Consider the following 26,588-nt stretch of genomic DNA (forward strand, 5'->3'; position numbering starts at 1 on the left):
CGAAGGCTACATTTCTCGGCCGCATATGAGGAGCCTTGCAAGGAGCCTTGCAAATGGGACAGCCTTTGCGCGCCGCTATGACGCAATCGGTCTTCAAATGCAGCCTACGTAGGCTGCAACCCCTGAATCAAGACACAGCCATTGTGTAGTGACAGGCACGGACAGCGCCGCCGGACAGCTGTAGTCGCGAGACCGAGGAGTTCCCTTGGTAATTAAAAGTGATGGTCGATCGCGCTTGATAATATAATTCTGTATGTGGTATTTACTCAACAACAATCGCACGGAAGGTTATTGTTCCCATCCGAACGAGTAAAAGAACAGTGGACATGCTTGTATGTGTCTCTGTTTTGAGATTGTTACCTGCTGGAACACGGAGTGTCTTATTTTGAAAATTAACCGGATGTTTTATTGTTTTGTCGGTGTCTGTGTTACTGTCTCTCTCGATGTGTGCTGTGCCAAATTGATGTTGCCAGCTCCGGCATCCAGCAAGAATAGAAGCAGTGCATATATCACCGGACAGCTGGAGCAGCAGCGGAGCAGAGAGACGGTGCAGCGGACCTAGTGGAAGCTCACACACTAGCTGTATCCCATTACAGAGACCGCGCCCGCGCCCTTGGAAGGACGCGGTCTCGCGGTCTATGAAGGCTATAGCCTATGAAGGCCGATTCGAAGGCCGAACCAGGGCCGAACGAGCGTTGTTAAACGGGATGGTCTCCGCAGGTCTCCGTTTACGAGCATTTCCGGTTTGCGTAAAAAGTCGTTACCTTGCGTGACGACTCGCCGCTCCTGTGCTGCCTAGCAACCCTGATTGCTGCCAACGGAAACAGCCTTGTCAACGGAGGAAAAAAGAAAAAGAAGTTGCCTATCAGACGAAAAGAAAAAAAGTACAAGAAAAAAAGAAAGGAAGATACAAGTTAAGAAGATGGAGCAACACGTTGCTGTTTTGTTATTTTTTATTTTATTTTATGCCATCTCTGAAAAAAACGCAATGAATCTTGGGATATGTTGGGCCGCGAAGGAAACATCTGATGCAGCCTTCAAAACCGTGAAACGAAGGCTGCATTTCTCGGCCGCATATGAGGAGCCTTGCAAGGAGCCTTGCAAATGGAACAACCTTTGCGCGCCGCTATGACGCAATCGGTCTTCAAATGCAGCCTTCGTAGACCGCAACCCCTGTATTGAGATTCACCCACTGACTAAAGTAAAAACCTCTCAGCTCCGCTGCCGTGGCGAAGCGGAGAAGGACCGGACAGGCAGCTGGTGGAATTCGGCCATAAGGGGCTGCCTGGGTAAAGTCTGTGCAATGTCCGATTGAAGAATCTAGACAATTTTGTCACACGAACAGTTCACCTAGGTAAACTGTGGATAAATCATAGTCATAGTGCTTGTGTCAAAGGGCCTTTACATGCACAACATTGTTGACCCTGATTTTCTTCATTCAGCTAATTTCACAAAAACAAACCATTGAGCAGCGATTTATGAAATGTATTTAAATCATTAATCTGACTACAGCACCGTAGTATGTATTAATTTATAAAGCCCTGTGTAAAGTGATTGGCATAATCCAATCAAAATCTTAATAAATGTACAAGTCCCAAATGGTACCAAACCATGGCAATAAATGAGCATGTCCAAACTGTTTTCATCACTTTTTAGTGTCACAGTCAACAATATAACACCTCGGTAACAAGTCCATGGTACTGTATTTACTGCCATATTTAAAAAAATAATAATACAAATTAAGATTTAAAAAAATAAGCCACCATTGAAGATTAAAATTATGTAGAAACTACTGTTACTTTCCTAGGAAAGAAAAACATGTGATTATTAGAGGATCAAGACAGAGTACTAGGTACAAGAAGGGTCAAATGACCTAACATTTTTTTAATAGAAAAAATAATTGTGAGGGGGCGGCAAGTGAGCAGGCCATCAGGTTGTGTTTTTACTCAGCTCCAAGTCCAGATTATCCATATAAAGCAGTGGTTCTCAACCTTTTTTGAGCAAACGCCCCCCTAACCTTACTGAGATACTCTAGCGCCCCCCCCCCCCCCCAAAAAAAAAACCACACACAATTAAGAATATGTTTTGGCTACATCCTCTATCAACAATAAAACATATTTTCTGTGCTGTTTTGGTTTCTTATAAGAATTATTTAAAAAAAATCCCAATATGAGCCTGTTCTATGATATGCAGATTTAACCCACTGTCAGGTGGCTGGTTGCATAAAAAGAAAAAACACTATCAGCATTGGTTGTAATCAGGGGTGTAAAGTAGCGAATTACATTTACTCGCGTTCCTGTAATTGAGTAGTTTTTTCGTGTACTTGTAATTTTTTAAGTGATTTTTAAAACCTATACTTTTACTTTTATGTTTATTGTGAAGTATTGTACTTCGCTACATTTTATATCACCTGCGTTACTGAGTAAAAAAATAGATAGGGAAAGGAGAGAAAAGAAAAGAAATATCGCGGGGGGCTTTTAATTTTACGGCACAATACCGGAAACTAACACAGTGAATGATCGACAGGAGGAGTTAACACATTGCGACTACATGATAACAACAAACATTGCTTCCCTTTATCATTAAAACAAAATAATCCTAGTTAAACTATCATTGTACCGCACGTGAAGACGTGAAGGCTTTTAAATGCAGCAAACCTTTCATCCAGCCGTGCGATCGGCCCCTCTCTCACCTGATAGTTTAGCTTTCAGTTTAACAGTGCAGAGTAGGATGGAGACGGTGCGTGTTGCCAGGGCTGCTGTACATGCTTCAGTGAGCCTCTCGCGGTGCACAGCGTTTAGTATATCGTCCCTCTCCAACATAAGAGGGTTGTGTCTTTAACATGGTTCTGCTTGTGTGTTAGTTAACTCCATGCTTTGGCTGATTACTCTGTGTTTTCTCCACCTCAGAGACAATAGTTAGTTTAAGTTTGAATTTCGCTGCGCTAGCATTAGCATTAGCAATATCAGTAAACGTCATTATACTAGTCTGTGATTGGCTAGTCTGGCTTGACCACTTCAGCCAGCGTCTATTAAGCGCTGGCGTCGGCAAACAACGCTACGCCTCCATTGGCTGCTTCCCGGGGTTAGCCCCGCCGTAGATGATTGTGATTGGTTTAAAGAAATAAAAACAGGCCAGCCCAGTTTCCCCCCGAATAGACGGCTCTAAACGGAGTGCTTCCAGACCATACTACTTGCTGTAGTTTGGTCTGGCTTTGCGAGACTAGTGATTGGCTGATTCCTCTGCCGCTAAGGCTTTGATTGGCTGGTTGTTCTGACTCAAAGACCTCTGATTGGCTGTCTGCGGAGCCTTCTCTTTTCTAAGAATGACAGTCAGCAGAACGCAGAACATTGGAGAGAATAGTTAAAAAGAGGTCGAGGGGTTAGAAACATGAAAAGTTAAAATAGGCTGTTTATTTCAGGTAACCTATTTTTGCTGTCAAAAGATTTATAAGATTTTTAAGAAAGTTTAAAATATATTTATTAATAAAAAAAATTAAAAAAAAGCTCTCGTGTCCCAGCCTGGTCCCAGCGCCCCCCTAGGTTGTACGAACGCCCCCCAGGGGGCGGTACCGCCCCCGTTGAGAAACCCTGATATAAAGGATTGGGCGAGTGCCCTGGGGCACCAGCCAAATATAGCCAATGGGGGGGGGGGGGGACACCAAATGATCAGGACAATGATTAGACCCTTAAAATATTTTTTTTCATATTTTATATTGGCCATATATACTGACACGAACATAAACAAAATGTACCGTTATTATTATTAATGAAAATAAAAATTATTGTGATTTGGGTATTAGCTAAGTGCCCCCCTCCCCCATCATGGACCAGTCCACAATGACACGGCGGCAGCAGCACCAAATTTATGTAAACAAAAGCCGCGATTCAAAATGCTCAATCGGAAGCTTTTTTTCTTGCCAGCAAGAAATCGAGGAATAAGTTATAAAAGGGAAGGCTTATTGACCATAATTTATATCTGCTAATGTGACGCTGTGGTAATTTGATAAGCAGATGTGATGCCATGAAGGTGTGGAAAGTGGCAAAGAGAGAAACATCTAGAAAGTAGACAAGAGTAGCCGAGTGCAGTTGGGGAAGTAAGCACTGAAGCCGGACAGCTCTGAGTCGGCTCGACTTGCATGTGCCGTCGGAAGTAGCGTCCTTGTTGCGGATGCGGTTTGTTTTCTAGTATTATTTTGAAGGCCTATTATAAACATATTTGTAGAAGAGCTACACATACTAGGCTACAACCGATTAGAAGCAGAACAAAAAACCAAGAGGAGAAGAACACTTCAAAAGCGAGGGGCATTTTCAAAACAACAAGAAATAAGATTTATAAAAGATCCCTTATTGTTATTTAGAGATGGACATGATGAACTTTATTATGCCGATGTGTAACGTAACATAGCCTAAAATTCCCAGACCATTTACATCAATGGCAATTAGGCTATGATTAGTATTAATGGTATACAGATATCACTTCACTACAAAGTAATGTAGCTCTAGGTTGTCATCACTTTTAAATAAATCTATACAGGAGAGTTAAACCTGCATGCTAATTATTGCTTCTGCATGTCCTCAGGTCATTTATGATGGAAATATTTATATTCATCATGACGTGTTGCATGGTGATGGGGGCTGCATTCTGATTTGAGCAGAAGTGTAAGGGATAGTATGAGACTGTCAGTGTCAGGATTGTTGGTTTTATCTAAATGTTTCTGTAGTAGTCTATGTGTGGTGAGTCTGTCTTTAGCTATACGTTCTTGTACATCTGTGGCCTTATTGCCGGAGTAAATTTTAAAATGTTTGTGTAAAGTTGAGGGACAGGGGCACTGCATTTCATGTGAAGTCACCCTGAGGCACCATAAGGGGTTAATCCAGGTCTGCTCAGCTCCTCTACCTTAGATAATTTTAAAGCCTTTTTGACGGTGGCAAATAATGCATAAAGCACTCAAAGAAGGTGAGGACCAAGAAAAAAACTTCAAAGACGCTGGACAATCTCTCGGGAAGTGAAGGTGAATTTTTTTTAAATTGTGGGTCTGTCCGAGAAGATTGAAAAGGGCTCGTCTAAAGCGTTTGTGTCGGACCTGTTGCCAAAATGCCTGGGAGCTGACAATTTTCCCCACAGGATCAAAGTGGACCGGGCTCACTGGATCGGGCCGCCAAGTGACAACATGTACTGTACATAAACATCATGATCGCTAAAACACATCACAACATCACAACCAGATAAGATAATGCAGGGGTTCTCAAACTTTTGATAGCTGAGGGCCAATTTAGGAACCCAACATTAGACCGAGGGCTGCCGAAGGATTAAAAAAATAAATAAATTAAATCATTTCAATGGCCAGCGTCTTTGCAGTTTACATGTATCGGTCTGCATCCAATAATGTGTAATTAACACATTTTAATTAATAAATTAAGGGCTAGGTCACATTAAAAGCGAGGGTCTGGGGGTTGTCCCCTAGAGAAATGTGAGGTTCGAACACTTCATTTTGTGCATTCTGGTTAATTTTTATGCAGTAATTTGTGTCTTCTGTATTTTTTTATGGTGGACATGTTAAGGACAACTAGCTCCCATTGACGCAAATCTAATGGAATATAAATCAGTAAGGCACTGAGGCATTCTGTATTGCATTCAAATATTTATTCTACTTTATTGTTCAAAACTTTCTGGAGTGTTTTTTTGTAGGACTCAATACTCATGATGCAGAAGCAGTGTTAACTATTATGACACTATACATTGGAAATAATCAGGGTGGGCTATCAGCAGTCAACTAGGCAGATAGTTCCATCATGGCTATCAGCAGCTAACTAACATTAGCTTGTTAGCTAAACTTTAGGCAAAAGAGTTAGAAACCAGATAATGTTAGCATCCATCCTTAGACACTTAACCTAATCTAATTCACCTTGAAGTTGAGAAAGTGCATCGTATTGGGCTTAACAAGCTCACTATCTAACAATTTACATTGGGACCACTGCACTGCGGGAGGCTGACCAGCCGTCTGCAACGAGAGGCAGAGGCCAGCCGAACGTCGGCAAGTTTAAAATGGTACGGTCCACTGTAGGGGTGTTATTATTAATAATTGGGGAATGAATATAAACAATTAGGAGGGATATGTAAGTGTTTTGACCCCTGTACTGTTTTACTGTTACGGGGGACGCATCCCCTCCGTGTGTTAAAAAAAAAATATAATATATATATATTTTTTTATATAATTCATAATTCAATGCGGGCCGCCAGATATGTTTCTGCGGGCCGCCATTGGCCCGCGGGCCGCACTTTGAGAACCACTGAGATAATGCAAATAGCTCGCAACAAGAGCCCATTAAATTACAAGGGACAGTGCGTCAGCATCTTCCCGCACAGCAGACGTGATCAAAGACTGCAGTGAGTTCGATCATCGGATCATCAGTGTCCCAGAGAAGGCTTCGCGCTCGGGAAGGAGCCACAGGTAAATACTTTATTGGTTGATTTTTTTTACGAACATACACAGAGAAAACAATGAAGAAAGAATACAAAATAAAAGATTAAATAAAATGAACAACAAACATGGCGTAGTCTACTATACAGGTTTCTATGTCAAATGTTGAACAGAAAATAAAAAGTCAATGAAGTGTCATGCAGCTTATTTCAATTTGTTTAAACTTATTTGCTTTCCCTGAAATCTAATTTCAAATTGGTGTGGCCCGCCCTGAATCCAAGATTGCGCTATTTTGTTTCTGCTACTAATTTTTTTGTTTTTGCATCAAGTACTATTGAGCACACTAGATTTTAAGGTCCCATATTATGCAAAATGCAGTTTTTCTATGTTTCTGAACATAAACATGGGTCCACGGTGTGCCTAGAGACTGCCAAAGTATAAAAAAAAGAAAACACTCTCCTTTTCTCACTCTCCCCCTTTCTGAAACCCCCACCCCTCCCCCCAATGTACTCCATTCAGAAATGTTCTCGATATGTCGTCACAGCGAGAAGAAGCCACTTCCCCATATTTTCTTTATATGTCAATGCTTCCCCCCCACATTAGTAACCAGAACCCTAACCCTAACTTCCACCGTGCAGTAGTCTATGATAACCCCACCCCCTATTCCTTATTGGTCCACGGACCCGAGATCCTCTGGACAAATATTCCTTCACCTCCATCTTGTTTTCCCCGCTAAGCGACAAGATGCCTGTAGTACAGCAAAGCATGCTGAATGTTGCATACACCAACACAGCATGCTTTTGCTCATAGACCACTAATTTATCTTAACCACAGCAGTCTATTAATGCCTCGTTTTTAATAACACAACAGATAGGAAGCTACTTGTGTTTTTTTTCAAACGGTGAAACTAAAATAATAGTTTTTATTGGTATTTTTGCCTGACTGGTGTATAGCTATTAGCTTTGGGACAAGCATCGATCTTTTGCTCATAAAAAGCTATTTATATTCCCCACAGCAGTCTGGAAATGCCTCGGTTTTAGCAAGACAAAGCACTGGAAGTTAATAGAGTAGAAGTCTAACTTTGAAGCTAATTTTTTCACTGATTTTAGTGTTATTTTTAACCGTTAGCCCCGAGTAGCTTCGCAGTAGCCTCCATCTTTTGCTGCATTTTTATTGTGAACATGCCGTTTCCATTAGCTTGTGGCTGTCAGTGCATCTGTATGAACATAGTCTTTCATGTACACAAGGATCGGTCATGTCAAACTGTTCAAAGTGCGGCTGAGCTCCTGCGTTACTAGCACTAGACATGGTTCTTCTCATGGGTAAACCTAACCGTGGTAACAGCATAGGGTAACAGGCACTGCAAGCTATGGACAGACGCCAATGGCTTCGCTTCCGGACAGGGGCGGGGGGAGCTCATAGATTGTATATAAAACGAGGGGAGCTGCAGCTCGGTTTAAAAAATAGGCCATCGTGAGATTAGCTGAAAATCAGGGTATAGAGGCATACTACAATAAAGGATCTGAATGTGTTTTTCAGCAAACAACTAAAGAAAAACGTATTAGGGAACTTTAAGACCATATAATATTGACAGAAAAGTGTATAATATGATGATATCCTTTAAGGATATCATCATTCATCACATGAAATGAATGTGGACTACCTGGACTCTGAAAGGCTAGAACAAAGGGTGAGCTGGGCCACAGCAGCCTCGCTAACACCTCAAGGCCCCACCAGCAGCAGTCGCAGCCCTGCTAACACCTCAAGGCCCCACACTGCAAATAATCTGGCACTTGCCAAGATTTAAAATCTTATTATTAGACATCATAGATAATTTGCCTTGTTTTAAAAGTTATTTACTTATTTTAAGTTTGTCATTTTACAGAATAATCTTAAATTGAGTATAAATTGTATTTTATATCTGGTTTAGTCTAGGAATCTTAAAGCCGAGTGAATAATTCTTAAAATCAGCTTAATTACTTCTCAGCTTGTTTCAAGATTCACAGATTCTTAAATCAAGCAACTTTTTTAAGATTCACTGAATCTTGAAACAAGTTGAGAACTAATTTAGCTGATTTTAAGAGTTATTCACTACAACTTAAATGTTGCTTGATTTAAGTATCAAATAAAAGGCATCAATGACTGACTTCAAACATGTTGACTATACAAAGAGAAACTATACAACCTATGATACAATTACATATTTTAGATGCAACAAGCAGATGTTCGACAATCAGATCCTAATCTGGTGTTTAAAATATTGAGAGCTGATTCTGTGTTATTACATTTTTTTGTCGGTTTTCACATGTGCTATGATATGTTATTTAGTATGTTGGTGACCTATAAAGCAGGCTGCTCCCCCTTTTTGATCAAACCCCTTATTACCCAGGGGGCAAAGTGAGTTTATGGGCATGGGCTGTTGTAAAAGGTTGTTCACCAAATATGATATCTAGGACCTTCAAGGATCACAACCTGGGTGGACAACCTGATCAACCACCTGCTGGAAAGCTACTGGAGGCGGAAATAGAAAATAAACTAAACCTTCCACAATCATTCTTAGCACTATCATAAAGGTTACTACAGAAGGATTTTTCACATGTTGTTGTCTGATTTATGAGACATTTTCTCCTTCAAAACATGCTGAAAATGCATGTTTAAGACCTGTACATATATTTTTTCATTTATAAAATGAAAAAAGGCTGTATCCCACATCTGTTCAGTTTGGACACTTAAATGTTGTAAAAATGCAATAAAGATTTTAACTCTGGCTTTATCCAATATTTAGATTTTTGTTTGTTAAAGATATGCAAATGTGTGCATCATTTGTGAAATATGCAATATTTGCATACATATTCAAAAGAATTTGTAAAAAACTTCAATACAAAAAATCATTGTTTTAATGCCAGTAATGAACTGGCAAAGTTTCATGATATCTTTAAGTTAAAATTTTCAATTTTACCCTTGCATTAAAACGGTTCTATTTCCGCCCCCTGTAGCTTTCCAGCAGGTAGCTGAGCAGGTTGTCCACCCAGGTTGTGATCCTTGAAGGTCCAAATCATTTCTGGTGTACAACCTTTTACAACAGCCCATGCATGTTTTCCAAAAAAAAAAGTGGTTTCGCCCCCTGGGTAGATATGGCAAAGTAGTTATGTATCAGAGCTCAGGTCATGGGGTCACCACCAACATCAGGGTTCATGATCTGTTGGCCTATAGGCTACCCATGGACATATAAAGAAAGAGGCTACCAGTACATAACGTTTTCCTGAAGGTGGTTCTAAAGCAAGTCATGAGGTCATCAAAATTCATTGGCTTCATCCCTTATAAGGACTAATTATATGCACTTTGAATTTGAAAAAAACAAACAAGTTATGAAAGCTATGCAAGATATTGTGCTAACAAGAAAACTGAGATGGTGAGGCCAAAACCATTTAAAAAAAGATGAAAGAAAACATGTTTATTTATAAATGTGATAAAAATCACATAATTTAAAGTTTTGCAGTGAAAATGAAAATTTTGATGCCTTCATTCTGCATGTGTCAGAGACAGTGTTACATTCCCACACTGCTGTAAATTTTTCCCATTACCATGACAACAACGTTTGTCATATGTAAGGGCTTATTCAGCCCAATAAAGAAATATCTTCAGAACCACTGCAATAAGATATGATTGTGTTTTTGTTTTGAGAAAAAATAAATAAATAAAAATTAAATACATTTTGAAAAATGGGACTGTTTAATTTTTCTGCGCGTGCTCAGTTCATGATGTCTGTCATTTGCGACTGGCTGAAGCGATGTCCGGTGATTTCCCGCTTTGAAAGAAAAGAAAACAGCTCAAGAACTTGTGGTTCAAGCATACAACAGGGGAACAAACCTGTATATGTTCACGGAACAAACATTCAAGGTAAGTACGTTAATCTACTTAACCCAGAAATGCCTTGTTATTCCGTGACAAAACTGCGGTTAACAGAAGTAGCCGCATTGCAATGCATGAAGGCGGCTGGTCGCAAGATATGTCCATGGTCGCAAGCTAGCTATCATTAGCCCATGTCTGCTATTGCTAACGTTGGCTTACTCTGGCTGTGGATTTTTTTTCTCCAGGTTAGCGTGCTTAGCAAGCGAGCATGGTCGCAAGCTAGCTATCATTAGCCTTTGTCTGCTATTGCTAACGTTGGCTTACTCCGGCTGTGGATTTATTTTCAGGTAAGCGTGCTTGAGCCGGAGAGCTCTGATAACCCAACATGGACGAGGACACCATGTTGTCGGTTTTGGAAGGTAAATCATATTTTTTCTTCACGTAAACTGATTAAATGAGCAACATTAGCATCTGTATTTGTCTGTATCTTTGAAAGGGAGATTGTTGATTTCAGTAAAGTCATCATATAAAGTGTAGTGCACGTAGGCGTGTGTGTAATAGGTTGCATTACATCACGGACAAAATATGGCTAAATCAAGTTAAAGACATGTTTCAATTTGAGTCATGTTAAATGCTAATAGGAGTCATTAATTAATTGTTCAATGCATCCAATGTTAATTGTTTCAATAATGGCCCTAACGCACATATTGATGATGACAAGTGAAGAGTTACAAATGTTCTATCTTTGACTACTAAAACTATAGTTTACAGCCGAGGCTTTTATTTGTTTTCTCTATTTACTAGTCTTGCCTTTAATTAGGATAGGTGTCTAAATGAGACAGACATTCAAATATTTTTGACTGACTGGCAATCAGTAAATGTGATGTTTAGAATTTTTGTAAAAACTAGGTGCTTTGTTTCACAGACAACCAGACAGACACGTATATTTGCTTTTAACATGCAACCACAACCTGGCAAATATACATATATTGCAACTCATCATGTGACTGAAAGCTGGAAAATGTCTCATCTAAAATTAGATGTGTTTTATCAATTACAGACGCTGGCATTGATGAGGAGGCTTTGAAAACCCTTAGCAGCATATGAGGTCCCCAAGGAAGAGGCAGGGCTCCATGCTGCAACGAGGCTTGGCCAAGAAGACTCTGTTCAGGTCGACAGAGACACATCGAGACATAAGTGGTGATGCAAGTGGTGAGACAAGCGGCGACACAAGTGGTTCCAGTGCTGACACCATACTATTTGAGAGCAACGATGACCTCAGCGAGGACAACTCCAGTGCAGGTATGTTCTTAAAGTTGGAAAAAGTGAAAGTGTGTAGTCACTTTACTGGTTTCTGTACATCCATCAACGTAATGTGGCATGGGCCAAAGCCAGAAAAGTGATTTTGCCTCTGATTGGTCTATTTTCAGGCAACTAAGGAACAAATGCACTTCTCTTATCAAAAAGGCTAAATCTGAATATTACTTATCTGTCACAACTGAGAACCTTAATAATCCACAGAAATTTTGGAAAGTAATTAAATCTATATCTGTAAGTAAAAGCCCTCAGGCTCTTCCGACATTTGTTCTAAAAGATTCGGTCCCAGTGAGTCTATGATAGAACTGAGGTTCTAAATTGTTTTAACAATCATTTTGTATCATCTGGTTCTTTGTTTGACTCTACAGGAGCTGTCCCTGTGTCTCCCTGCACAGAAGCTCCAAGGTTTTCAGGAGAACCCTTTAATTTTTTACCTTTTACTGTGCAGCAAGTGCATCAAGCCCTCAAAACGTTGGATAGCAGAAAATCCCCTGGACCTGAATAAATAGAGCCCTACTTTTTAAAAATAGCAGCTGATTTTGTAGCACAGCCTCTTACAATCCTTTTTAATAAGTCAGCTTTTGTTACCCCCTTATTTAAAGGAGGTGATCCAGCGGCTTTACAGTTTTTTTCGATCGCTAAACCACAGTGGGCACAACTGTAGCTCAATGTGCAAAACTCTTAACTACAGTCTGCACTACCAACAGTCATTGGAGCTGAACAGTTCACTTCACCTGCAAAACAGGTTCCGTGCAGCAAACACTATGAACCAGCCTCATTGAGATAACACACACTGTCACTCAGAACATGCTCAGAGTACAAACACTAGCATCAAACCCCAATACACAAATTACAAACTTTTAATCTTTACAGTTTGAACAATTTGAGTTATTTCACACAAATGAGGTAATATTTTCTTTGATGAAAGGGTGAAATTATTTCACATGAAATTGTTTATTTTATAACATACCAGTTTTTTTTAGAAAAACAAAAATAAATTTAAATCTGAAGTTTGCTTCAATAGATACACATTTTGTATATTTTATTGAAAACATTTCCAAATGTAGTATTTATCTGTGTAAATATTATATAATTGTAATACAGAAATCAATTCCTGTAATGTTGTCATTTACTATAAGGATGCAACTCTAAGCTAGCCTGGCATTCCCAGACCTGCCACTAGGCGCTGGCAAATTAAATTTGCTGCGCGTGTTGGTCTGGACACGCTCCAATGAAGCTTTATCAAGAAGACCATAAATCTGGCTATGGTTTCAATTCGTTCTATCTAATATGGGCGCGCCAGAGCCCTTTATATGGTACTCTGGGGAGGACGTAACCGGATGACGACAGTGACGTGCATGCGACGTCGAAGCCGTGATAGTAAACATCAAAGATGGCTGCGGATATGTTGTGTGAGTTTGAGACTGCTTTGGCCTCGACCCTTAACGATTTGGAAGACGGCACTCAAATCTTTCATTAGCAAGTAAGTGGAATGTTCTGTTTTGCCGACCGACAACGGCAAACGTTTAATTTAACAGTTTAACAGCTGTTCGCTAAACGAAAGGGGCTTACGTCACCTTGTGCATCGCTCTGATTGGTTGTAGTGCTATCCAACTGCGTGCAGTGGCATTTGAAATGCACGAGTAGGAGCCGCCCCTTGAGTTGGAAATTACTATTGATCGTGGCCAGACCCTCTATCGTTCAAGATATCAGGGTCTGGATTTCCAGGCTAACTCTAAGCTGTTTGTTTGCTGGAAAATTCGTATTACAGATGCAACTTTAGATCTTTGCAGATTGGGTTGCACTCTCAACCCTGCCTCTCTCAATGAGAGACCATGATTCACAACAGGGTTTTCAGTGTAGCCCTTACTCCATGATTTTCTAGCTGGAAGGGGTGCAACGGACCACAAAACTCGATCTTGTCACAGTTTTTGAGTCACGGATCGGACCATTTTTGGATCAACAACAACAACACAAAAGGCAAAGATAAAAAGACAAATATGACTTTGCTTTCAATTACCATTGCTTTACATTTTTCAAAAATCCACAGTGAATTACAAAATAGCCTGTGTCCACAAAGTAGGGTTAGACAGTCTCACTGTCTAACCCTACAGTTCTCTTTCTGTGACATCACAGAAAGAGAAATGTAGGGTTAGACAGTGAGACCATAAAACACTCTTTCTGCCTTTTTTCAGGCTAGGATGATCCGATTTAAATTTTTTTAAAGCTCACTAGCATTAAATCTCTCCAAAACACCATCAAATGGTTGTCTGTGATTTACTCTTAGTGACGAGAGGACTCCTAGCTTTTCATAGATTTAGGAGCTAGTTTTAGCGCTAAAATGCTTTGTGAATTAAACTTATCTTAAACAGTTAGGAGTCCTACAATTAGGAGTAACACGCCCCTTATTTTTGAAAGTTACTTCTAAATCAGCACATTAGGACCTACTCTTAGCCTTAAAATGTTTTGTGAATACGGCCCCTGATCAAACGCTTAGTGTGCATCAAGTGCAAGGACTCGATTCGACTCGAAGACCAGATTTTGTGTTTGGTGTATACAATATTGTTAAGTCTTTTTTTTTAACCTTTATTTATACAGGTATATCCCATTGAGTCCGAAGACTCTTTTTCAAGGGAGACCTGTTCCCATTCCCACGTTACCATTCACACACACATTCATACACCGATAGCAGGCTAACTATCGACATTCACACGAGGCAAGGTGGGTGAAGTGTCTTGCCCAAGGACACAACAACTATGACACAGGTGGCAGGGCGGGGATCGAACCTCCAACCCTTTGATCATCGGCCGACCCGCTCTACCAACTGAGACACAGTCGCCCCTAGTCTACGTACATTAAAACAATTAAAACTCATAGGGGCGCCTCTCGTACTGGTCTCGAGTCTCCTCCAGGCTGGTTATGCGGGAAGAGTTTGCGGCCAAACTAGTTTTCACCCCAGCGAGGGATGACTATGTTGTCAAGCCATATGTTGATAGAGTTTTCCATTCGTCTAATGGAAAACGCTGTCTGTATGATAGCAAACAGGGAGTCATCATCCATCGGTGTTGCCGAGAGGTCATCACTGGCGATAGCCGAGCCTGGTGAGCTAATGTTAGCTAGCTAATTCGACAAAAAGTTTTGGGTTCTCTTTCTTGGTCTTCCTCATCCTTAAAGGTTCAGTAAGTGGAATGGTCAGTTTAGCTAACTTCCTGTCAGTGACTGCAGTTAGCAATCCCCTCCCTCGTTCTCACGTCACCACATTAATGCACGTCTTCAAGCAGCGATTAATCTAGAATCTCAGATCCATAAGTGTGATAAAACATGATCAAAACAGACATTGGGAAGGATTTTTACCTGCTCCCCCATTGTAGGCGCATACGCATTCACCCATCTGTCGCTCTGCACATGCACCGGCAGTGAGACAAAGTTTATTTGCCGATTACATGCAGAGCGAGTGACTGAGAGATCGGCTTTATGAAACGCGCACACTATGGATAAAGAGCGATGTAATGCTTATATTAAAGCAGCTACGAGTAACATTTAAATATCTTTTGAACAGCCTCATGTTTCCTCTGATAATCATAAATTACCTTTACAAACGAGACCATCAGTGCAAAGAAAGACGTTTTTATATAGTTTTTATTACTGCTTTTGGTCTGGTCACACACCCAGTCTGATTTTCGGTTCGCTCGTGCAGGCTCTATGGTCACATATCTGTATTGGTTGCAGATTTCAGTGTGGCGCAGCAACGCGATTTGAGAAGCCTATCCCTCCAGGTGAGGGAAGGGGAGCGGGAGCCTTGTTTGAGACAGTTATTTGTCGTCATAATGACTGATAACGGGGCTGAACCATCAAATAAAAAAAGAGAATGCAATGAAGAAAAGCTAAAAGGAAGAGTGATATAGGCTACGGGCGGGACGAGGGCGTTGCCAAGCAACGTGTATACAATTTCACGGGAGCGAACTAGACTGCAGTGTTTACTCCTAAATGAATGAGCGGTTGGCACTAACACAAAGTTTGCTTTGCTTCACCATCATCAGATTACCATTATTCATCTGAAATAGACATTATTTACATCAACAACACAAACACATTACCTCATCGTGATCCATACTAACTGCCATCTCTCGTTCATTCGCTTTCTGTGAGGACACGTAATCTTTCAGCTACGTGAGAGAGAGTAGTTAGGTGACACTGCTGCATCAACTCATTGCAATCAGGTGTGTGTGGCACTGACTGGCATTAGTTGATGCTGCAGTGTCACTAACCACTCTCACGGAGCCGAAAAGAGTCCGTGCCCTCACACTTTCAACACACGGACATGCACTATATTGCGCCCTTCTCAGTCGAAACTCCCACGCCTGGCACGAGCTAGAAAACAGCTTTGCGACAGCGGGCGTCGTAAAAATACTACCGCTTTTGTCCAAAGGGGCCGCCAACGGACCATGTTACTCGTAGTGGCTTTAACATAAATAATTCGCTTACTTCACCTTTATGCGTTATTTGCCACCATCAAAAGGCTTACAAATTTGCATTTTTTTTTCTAATTTAGTGAAGGTGGAGGAGCTAAAAGTAAAGAAGTAGAAGAAGTAAAAAGACACAACCTACACCATGACTTGCTCAATAGCGTCCTCTTTTTCACTCAACTTTTGACTCAAAAGCTAGATTGGTAGCTATTTTGGATAATAAATGGGTACATTTTACCACCAAGATCATAGCTGATAAAAATGGCAGATATTTGAGTTTTGCAGGCCTTTTATACTATAATCCTGTTATATTAGTAAAGATGTATGCTCCACATGTTGACAATCCAGATTTTACAAATAAATTATTTGTCACCCTTCCTTTCCGGGACACCCATCTTTTAATTCTTGCTGGGGATCTGAACTGTTTGAGGAACCCAACCCGGGACCATTCTAATCCCTGTACTCTCAACCATGTCAACCATCTTCCATGTCTAAAACAATTTCAGATGTTATGCTCCAAAATGGGTTTGTAGATCCTTGGAGATTTTATAGTCCCCAAGCTAAAGCCAGGGCTCAACGCTAAGGTTTTTTTTCACTGGCCCGGTCGGGCAAGTGGGTCTGAATTCTACTTGCCCGAAGTAAATCTTTACTGGCCCTGCCCTATACAATTTTTTTTTCTATTAGTCGTGTTTTAATAATTTTTACATTTGCTCTTTATTGACAATGTATAAACAAATCATGGACAGTATTATATGAGTTAAATGGTCATACTGAAAGTGGAAGGCTAATATTCAAATATTATTTGAGTTGGAACATTTGCATTTTTTTTGTTTCTAAACCTACAATAACTGCAAATGAGACATGTTTTATGCAAACAAAAATCATGTAAAGAACTTTAAAACCCACTTTTTCATTTGTTTTACATTATTTCTTTTACAACAGCAATTCTTTAAAACTTCTTTCTGCAAATACATTTTTAGGCTTACAACAATTTGTTTTAAAAGTTTATTTTATTTTTACTATAGGCTATTATTTTAATGTGTGTATGAGTGATTTTGTTTTGATCAGGACAGGCTGTTTTGAACACTTTTCCAGTTGCTTACTTTTAGGCTTCCACTGCCTCCTGGTATGTGAAGTGACACCTCTGGCCCATTTATTGAGATCCACATGCAGGCTGTAGAGATGTTCCTCTGCTAACTGTTGCTGATGTTTGTGTTGATCTGCACATTAACTGGTAGTAGGCTACAAGCAGCAGAGCTAACGTTAGCACCCTCGCTACTATATTCACGTTGGGTGCATAATGCATTTAAAAACCGCGGATATTTTCGCTGCTTTTCAGACGGTTGGGGTCGACTTCACTCCATTTACATTTATGATTTACTCGTTGGCTTTTGGAATTTCTGTCACACCAACGTAACGCGTGTAGTTCTCTTCTCTACCTCTCTGACTGGGTGTGTGTGTTCACCATAGATAGTAAATAATAGGTGCTCACCGGTGTTGTGCCGAGTCTGCGTGTGTATGTGTGTGTCGGCGGTGGAGCCCCGCCCCCCCCTTCACAAAACTGAGCAGAGAGGAGATATGCAACGTAGCAGACACTACGCGCACGAAAAAATTATAAATAACATAAGCGTTAATGTAATAATTAGCACCAGTTAAATATGAAAATAAACCATAGATAGATTAGGCTACTTGTATTTGGCGATTCAAAAAAATAAATAAAATAAGATTTTAATTTTTTTATTATTCAAGAATTTCAGCGGAACCTCCCGGTTTCCCGGTCGGGCAAGCGGGTTGTCATAGTTACTGGCCTGACATGGCATTTTACTTGCCCCGGGACGTCGGGCAATCCTTATTGTTGAGCCCTGCTAAAGCATTTTTTTTTTTTTCAAGTCCATCAATCCTATTCCTGCATTGATTATTTTTTTGTTCATGGTTCCCTGGTCTCCAAAGTGACCTCCTTCCGAGTAGCATTCAATTGTTATTTCTGATCATGCTACTTTTAGTCTCAATATAAAACTTTCAGGCCAACCTTGTTTCTCCTCACCCTGGAGGTTTAATACTTTGTGTCTGTCTGATGATGCATTCAATTCAAAGTTTATTTGTGTGGTCAAATGATTTCTTACTCCAATCACCGCATTAGAACCCATAAGGCCAGGTTAAATGAACTCCAAACGAAAATAAGGGATATTGACGGACAAAATTCCATCCCACAGTATAGTGAGATATGATCTGCAGGTAGAGTTGGGCCTCCTTACAACAACCGATGCGGAGCGACTTCTAGTACATTCTCGTGCTACTTATTATGAACATGACGATAAGCCGAGTAGGCTCCTGGCTCATCACTTGAAACGTCAAACTACTTCATGATTAATTCCACAAATTAAAGATTCCTCTGGCAAGCTTGTCTCTGACCCCATTCCTATTAATGACATCTTTAGGGATTTCTATTTCTCCGACACAACAGAAATTAATTCTTTCCTCCAGAATCTTGACATCTCCAAAGTCGATCCATGATGAGAGACATGATGGTCAACTGTTGCCCTAATAGGGTAAGGATTTAAGATGCTTACTATGTAATTTCTAGCCTGGAAATCCAGACCCACATCTAGAATGATATAGGCCTGGCAACAATCAATTGACCTCCCCAACTCAAGGGGCGCACCTACGCATACATTTAAAATACCACTGCACGCAATTGGATAGCACTACGACCAATCAGAGCAATGAACAAGGTGACGTATTCAGCCGATTCAGCCCTGTTTGTTTAGTGAACAGCGGGGTTAACTGGTAAATTACATTTTGCAGTGGTCGGTTGGTAAAACAGAACATTCTTCTTTCTTGCTAATGAAAGATTTGATTGCCGTCTTCAAATCGTTAAGTGTCGAAGCCAAAGCCGTTTCAAACTCAAACAAAGTATTCACAGCCATCTTTGTTGGTTCCCTATCACAGCTTTGACGGCGCATGTACAGCTCTATCGTCATCGTCAGAATGATTCGATTGGCAGCTCCGAATTTTCCGACATATTTAAAGACCCCCCCATGGATTGTGTCCAGACCAACAGGCTGAGCACATTTAAATTTGCCAGCGGCAGGTTTGGATTTCTAGGCTATGTAATTTCAGCATCTCCAGTTAAGAACTGGCAAGGGAACTTTCCATGCCGTCCCCCATTCCTGTCCTACCTTACTCTTTCATCTCTGCAGCACCCTATCTTGAGCTAAAATAATACAGAGTTGAATGAAACAGAATTTATTTTTGCATACACAGTGATGCACTTGTGGCTACACAGGATAACTTACCTTGAGATGGCAATTTCCACTTTGGTTCTGGCAATGGCTGCTGCTCTCACCGCTCCCTCAATAGCTCGATCCACCTTTTGTTTGGTTTTGGTGTTCTTCATCGGGATCAGCTGCTTCTTGATGCCCCGGGCAAGCACGTTATTCTTGTACTTCCCTTCTTGCTTGGTGCCATCAGGAAATATCGTGCATCCGTAGCCATGACGCTTATTGTTCAACCACTCACCTTCATACTTCATGCCGTTGGTGCGCTCAGAGACACCAAAGCCACTACGCTTGTCATTCTTCCACTCACCCATGTAGGACTCGGTTGTTGTGGCATCCACATTATCCTCCAAAGGCAGGTAGTCATCTCCATCTCCAAAGCTGATTGTGGAGTTGGCATCGCTTGAACTGATGCGGCTCAAGGTATCACTGTGTGCTGAGCTGCGTTTACTGGAAATTGACGATCGTGAGTCTGATTTGCGCAGTCGCTGAAGGCTACCAAAGAGGGAGCCACGGCGAAAAAGACCCTTCTTCTTCTCAGAATTGTCTCCGTCTGAATGGAAGTTGAGTACAAAGCCACCACGTGTGCCGGCAGGGCTGTCAGACAGGCTATCATGCAGTGCTGTACCATTACTCTGCTCACTGCGGAGGGAAGCCAGCGAGGTTCGTAGAGGTGAGCGGATGACAGAGGCCATACCATATGGCACACTTTGACGTACACCGTAGCCATGACGCATCCCACCGGTCCACTGACCCTGGTACGTACCTAGAGCAAGAACAGAAGGAGGGGGAGAGATGACAAACAGTGAGTAAACTGTCAAATAAAAAACATACAACAAGAGAAATGGATAAAAAGATAAAAAATGACTGGTGTTTTTCAGACATCATAGAACAGAAGCATCAATGAAATACAAAAATGCATGGTTTTTGGACTCACACAATCTGAACTCTCAAAAAGATTTATTTATTACGATACATAACTAATGACAATAACATGACAAGAGCTATTTATTCCTTAGCTCAATTTTTGTTTTAATTTACTTTACTGGTTTTAACCAGTGTTAGGCAACTTGAAAAGTTACCTTATATTAAACGAAGCTGCACTACACTAGTGTTTCCCGCAGGATTTTTTTCAGCAGCGGTGGTGTGGTCCCGGAACCCTCTAGGGCAGGGGTCTCCAAACTACGGCCCGCGGCCCGCTTTTTATTAGCCCGCGGCCGATTTTAAAAATATAATGTAATATGGCCCTTTGAAAAAAATGTTTTTTTATTTTTTTGCATTTCTTAGTTAACCCACTAGTGCAGGGGTGTCAAACACTGATTGATTGGCCCGTGGCACATTTTAAAAATATAATGTAATATGGCGCTTTTAATTTTTAAATAATTTAAATGCACTCATTATATTACAGAGAAATATGTCCCATAAAAGAAAATGAGCAACAAGCCCATCCCAGAGGACCCTGCATAATATTTTATTTTAAATTAATATTATTATGGAAAATCTGTGTCCTTCTCCAATAGCTTCTAATTCATCTGACATAGTGTCTCCATTTTTTTTTCATACAAAATTCTTCAGATTTAGCCTCTTAATTTCCCTCTCAAAGTGCACCAGATTCATGCATTTCACTTTAAAAACTTTAAAAAATCTCCCGGGGGGGCATACCCCCGGACCCCCCTAGGAGGGTCGGGACCTCGGCTGGATACTATTTTCACCCTGCTGGACATTGGACGCAAAGGCAGAAAACACTGGGTGTATCATTGGCATATAAACAAGAGGGGAAATGTGTCTGCCGTGAAGAAGGATTACAATTTACGAAGACACTATGAAACTAAACATCAGAGCAGCTACATGTCCTGATAAATGTGTTATTTTTGCAAAGTGGCCCGGCCCTTCGTAGATTTTTCTGTATGTGGCCCTCAGTGAAAAAAGTTTGGAGACCCCTGCTCTAGGGGGTCCGGGGGCATGCACCCCCAGCCGAAAGTTTTTTGTACCCTTAACATTTGAATGCATGAATCTGGTGCACTTTGAGAGGAGAATATGCACTTAAATCCCATTCAAGGAGTCTTGTGTATTACTATAGATAGGATAATTGATGCTGACTCTTAAACAAGTTTAACCCTATTAACCCTTGCCCCTAAGCTATTTTTGAGATGTTTTGGTTCGTCTGGATTTATTCTCTTATTAAGATTGCATTCATCGCCCCTTTAACGCGCAGCAGTCAAGCTATGAACATCATTTATTTGGGCCACAACCTGGACTATAAGAATAGGTGCTGCACTGATGTCGTTTGAATGCAGGAAATATCAATTAGACCAAGGGTGACAAACTAATTTTCACAAAGGGCCACTCTACGATATGATAATCACACTAAGGGCCAGACATGTACCTTGCGTTCCGAATCTCATACTCTTTGTTTTTTCTATTCGACATACTACATCCGACGATAAAAATAATCTAGTTATGTTGCAGTAGGCATACTATTGGGACATACTTTTACTCTTTTATTTCATCATAACATTGCGCCTTGATCTTGCATCTTGTTTTTATATCCGTCGCATCCCCGTTTGTTTTCATATGGAGGCTTCGTCGATGTGACGTCACTTCACGTGCGCACTGGATTGTGGGTCAGAATCGCCCAAATAGGATGTGGTTTTCAACACTAACAATATTGGCCGGATGAAGTAGGACATCCGTATACTTCTAACCATCCTAAATCTGGCCACAAGAATTGGGACATCCTAAATCTTTTTTTTACATACTATATAGAAGAGAGTATGCGATTCGGAACGCAGGGGTAGTTTACCGACATGCCTTCTTTTTAATCCAAAAAGTAAAAACAACATACCAATTAATATATTGTAAAACCACCTGCGTACAGGGCATATAGGCTAGTTTTTGTTTCAACATTTGGGTGTACAAATTATAGGTGGGGGGTATGGGGGCACCCCCCAGAAAATTTGGAACTTAACCCTTCCAACTCGGGTGACGCAGTATTGCGTTCTATCGGTGATTTTGTTATGTTTTAATAAATTATTTAACATTATTAAATCGCAGCAATGTGGTTTGAATATCTCCGTAAAACTGAGATTCTCCCCTTTCCGGGACATATTCTCGCAATAGTACACGTCACTCACAGCTAGAGATACCGTATGTTGCTGAGAGGCGCGAAAATGTATCAATCCTTTCCATGCGCTACTGGCTGAGCCGCTTGTCAATCAACATTTGCGAAAACGTCATCGGCCCTTTCCCTTGCGTGATTGGTAGAGCTGCTTGCTGTCAGATTTTGTGAAAAACCATCCAATCAACTTAGTGTAATCACTAAGGACCACCCCATTACTTGTCAAATATATTTACAATTACTAAACAAAGGACTCCTTTTTCGACTTCACCATGGCCCGGATGCTTTCGACAGCTTTGGCCCTCGACGAGATTCAGCGGAGCAGTGACGAGGAAGACGCCAATTCCGACATTGAGGGCTTTGACGAAGAGGAATATGAAGATGACATGGATCCATTTGAAGAGCATTTATTTGACAAAACGTCTGTTTTGTAATGGAAGCTATGTGTGAACATGTAAGCTAGCTTGAATGTTGCGTCCGTGACATGACAGATTTTTTTTTTGGAACTGACGTGACAGAGCTGAATACTCTAGTCGTCAGCCTTCTGTTGTTTGAAAACAAGTAATAGTTGTTTATTCTGTGTACAATTGTTTTCCTTATGTACAGTTTTCAAAAGGTAGAGAATAGATATGTTTTTCAATAGTCTTTTATTACTCCGTTTCTTTCAAACGTAAGTTATCAAGTTTGAGTGTTTTGCGCGTTTTTATTATTATTACAATTACTACAAGGGTTGCTTGCTGCTGTTGGGTTGGAAGGGAAAGTAAGACTGTTTTCCCGTTTTTAGGTTACACTTCTTAGATGAACTCTGTGTTTGGGTGTTTCATTCATCTATCTATAAAGCAAGAAATGTCTGTCTGATGAATGGAGAATGAAACGTTGATGTCCTTTTTTTATACAGAGAGGATTCTGACCTGACAGTGCCCAGCACTTTGACCCTCCCACCCCCTGTTGAACCTGCATCCCATCCATTTGAAGCCAGGTAAGATAATTTATTTTAGAAATAGCAAATGATGCTCTGTGTTTAAATGTAAGCTAGCTTGAATTTTGCATCCTTGACATTACAGGGACTGATTTCTCTATTGATAGCGCTACTTTTGTTTGAAAATAATGGTAATAGGTGTTTATTCTGTGTAAAAGTATTTCCCTTTACAATTTACAAATAGTAGAGAATGGAAATGTTTTTGCATCGACTTTTATTACACTGTTGTTTGCAAATACAAGTTGTGAAGTTTGAATATTTTTGTTATGAGATAATGGGACTGATTTCTGTGAATCTGTGGCAGGTCCAGGAGAAGAGGAGAACCACCCGCAAAGAGGTCCCGTGTCCCGACTCCACCAGCACCCCCCTCGCAGCAGCGGGCTTGGAAGACGGAGGAAGACCAGGACACCGCTCCTCCTGTCTCCAGGTTTCAACCTGCACGCACCCCTGGCCCACAGCTAGGCACACACTTCTACACACCAATTGAGCTCTTCAAATGGTTTTTCACTGCACACACTGTACACACACTCTGTAGCAACACCAACGAACAGGCTGCCAAAAAAATTGCCATGGGTAAAAAGTTTAAATGGACTGATTTGACAGTTGAGGAGTTTTACAAGTACATTGGACTCCTCTTTTACATGGCCCTGGTTAGACTGCACCACATTGCTGATTACTGGAGGCAGAACCACAGTTTAACCTGTCCATTTGCCGCAACAGTCATGAGTAGGGACAGATTTGGTGTCATCTCCTGGAACTTACACATAAGTGATCCAGATGAAGATGTAAACAATAATAGGAAGAAGGGAACGCCACAATTCGACAAACTCTTCAGGGTCAAACCTCTCCTCAATTTGATCAAAACCGCAGCAAAGACCTATTTTCATCCACACAAAAACCTGGCTGTGGATGAAAGGATGGTTGCCTCAAAGGCTAAAACCGGGATGACTCAATACATGAAGGCCAAACCTACTAAGGGGGGTTTCAAATTGTTCGTTTTGGCGGATTCAAGCAATGGCTACACCATAGATTTTAACATTTACACAGGGAAAAGTGACATCCCCTCCGGACACGGCCTCTTTTACGATGCCGTAATGTCACTTGTGCAGCCATACCTTGGGACAGGGTATCACATTTACACGGATAATTTTTATTCAAGTCCCAAACTGTTCCGAGCTCTCCAAAACAAAAAATTCTTTGCCTGCGGGACTTACAGGGTGAATCGTAAAGAGACCCCTAGCACAATGCTGAATGCGCATACCAAAAAGTCTGTTAGAGGCTCAATTCGATGGTTCCGGGACGACCAATTGTTTTTTGTGAAATGGATGGATACAAGGGAGGTATCAGTGTGCTCCACCATTCACGCTGCACATTCTGGTAACACGGTGCAGAGGAGAATTAAGAAGGGGGATGGCTTCTGGGCAAAGGTGTCGGTCCCCTGTCCGACACCTGTGACAGAATATAACACACACATGGGTGGGGTAGACCTTTCAGACCAACTTATCCAGTACTACTCCACACAGCACAAGACCATGCGCTGGTACAGATGCCTGTTTTATCATTTTTTGGACATTGCAGCCACCAACTGCTACCTTATTCACAAGGAACACTCACAGGCACATACAACACTGACACACAAAGCATTTATGGAAGAGCTCGCTACTGGACTGTGTGGAAAGCCACTCAATCTTCCTCCAGCCGAACCACCGGCTCCGGTAGGGCACATTCCGGTATGGATTAGTGAGGGTCGCAGGAGGTGTCTAAAGTGCAATAGGCAAGGGATGCGAAAGGACACCCCTTGGATGTGCCTCCAATGCGACATGGCCTTATGCCTGGGAAAGGACAGAAACTGTTTTGCACAGTGGCATGGGTTTTGAACTGGCATTCATTTGCTCAATCAAGAGTGTAAATAGTTTAATTTGCTCAATCAAGAGTGTAAATTGGTATTCATATCGAGTAAAATATATTTTTTTATATTTTGTAAAGTAAATACATTTTTACATTTAGGAAGTTAAATGTTATGTTTTGTAAAGTAAATAAATACGTTTTTATATCTAGGAAAGTAAATGCATATGTTTTATATTTAGTAAAGTAAATAAACAAGTTTTTTATATTTAGGAAAGTAAAGGTTATATTTTGTAAAGTAAATAAATAAGTTTTTTATATTTAGGAAAGTAAAGGTTATATTTTGTAAAGTAAATAAACAAGTTTTTTATATTTAGGAAAGTAAAGGTTATATTTTGTAAAGTAAATAAATAAGTTTTTATATTTAGGAAAGTAAAGGTTATATTTTGTAAAGTAAATAAATACGTTTTTATATTTAGGAAAGTAAATGTTATATTTTTTAAGTAAATAAATAAGTATTTATATTTAGGAAAGTAAATGTTATATTGTACAATAAATAAATACATTTTTATATTTAGGAAAGTAAATGTTATATTTTGTAAAATAAATAAATAAGTTTTTATATTTAGGAAAGTAAATACGTAAATAAATAGTTTTTATATTTAGGAAAGTAAATCCGTAAATAAATATTTTTTATATTTACTCAATTGTTTGTTTGTAAAAAATTATTTATTGTGATGCGTCCCTTTCATTACACATCCCATGGACCTTTTTATATGTGGTATCAAGTCATTATTCAGTCTCATTTAGCTTAATTCCTCATATGTGGTCAAAGTAGAGTAAGAGACTATTTGTATTTTGGCCAATTTGATTTTAGTCGTGTTTTTTGCACTTCCCACCTTTTTTTGGGAAAATTACAGTGCATTATAGAAGCTAATGCTTTGGAAATGGGGATAATGCTTTCGCTCAGCAGGATGGTACTCTTTTTGTTTTCATGCCTGTTCACTCTCAATGTTCACTTTTCTTGGCTCATTTGTTGTCTGTCTGTTCTCTTCCAGTTTTCCCTGGTGGAGACGAGACGGTGTGGATCAGGTCCTTCCTCTGGCAGCATCTGAAGTCCTCCTGCATCCACACTATTCATATTTTATTTTAGTATTAGCATGTTAACATATGTCAATTATTGTATTCCTTCATGATTTTTTTTTTGTATTGTTTGTACAAGTGACATCTATTGCATGATGTCCGTCCTGGGAGAAGGATTTATTCATTTATCACTCTCCATGACATTTCTCAATATTTTTCCCGTTAA

The 26,588-nt window shown here is 40.3% G+C and overlaps 1 protein-coding gene across 1 annotated transcript in view; it reads right to left on the reverse strand.

Moving 5' to 3' along the window:
- The window catches only part of jph1b (junctophilin 1b), a gene marked incomplete at its 5' end in the record, with an annotated part of 114,826 nt that overhangs the window by 41,147 nt on the left and 47,091 nt on the right, over positions 1-26,588 (reverse strand). The window contains one exon of the mRNA XM_080034436.1: positions 19,356-20,103. Within this exon, the coding sequence (XP_079890562.1) occupies positions 19,356-20,103 (748 nt within the window). The remainder of the gene's footprint in view (positions 1-19,355; positions 20,104-26,588) is intronic.

The sequence above is a fragment of the Ammodytes marinus genome, assembly GCF_949987685.1.
Source record: "Ammodytes marinus genome assembly, chromosome: 9".
NCBI classification, from domain to species: Eukaryota; Metazoa; Chordata; class Actinopteri; order Uranoscopiformes; family Ammodytidae; genus Ammodytes; species Ammodytes marinus.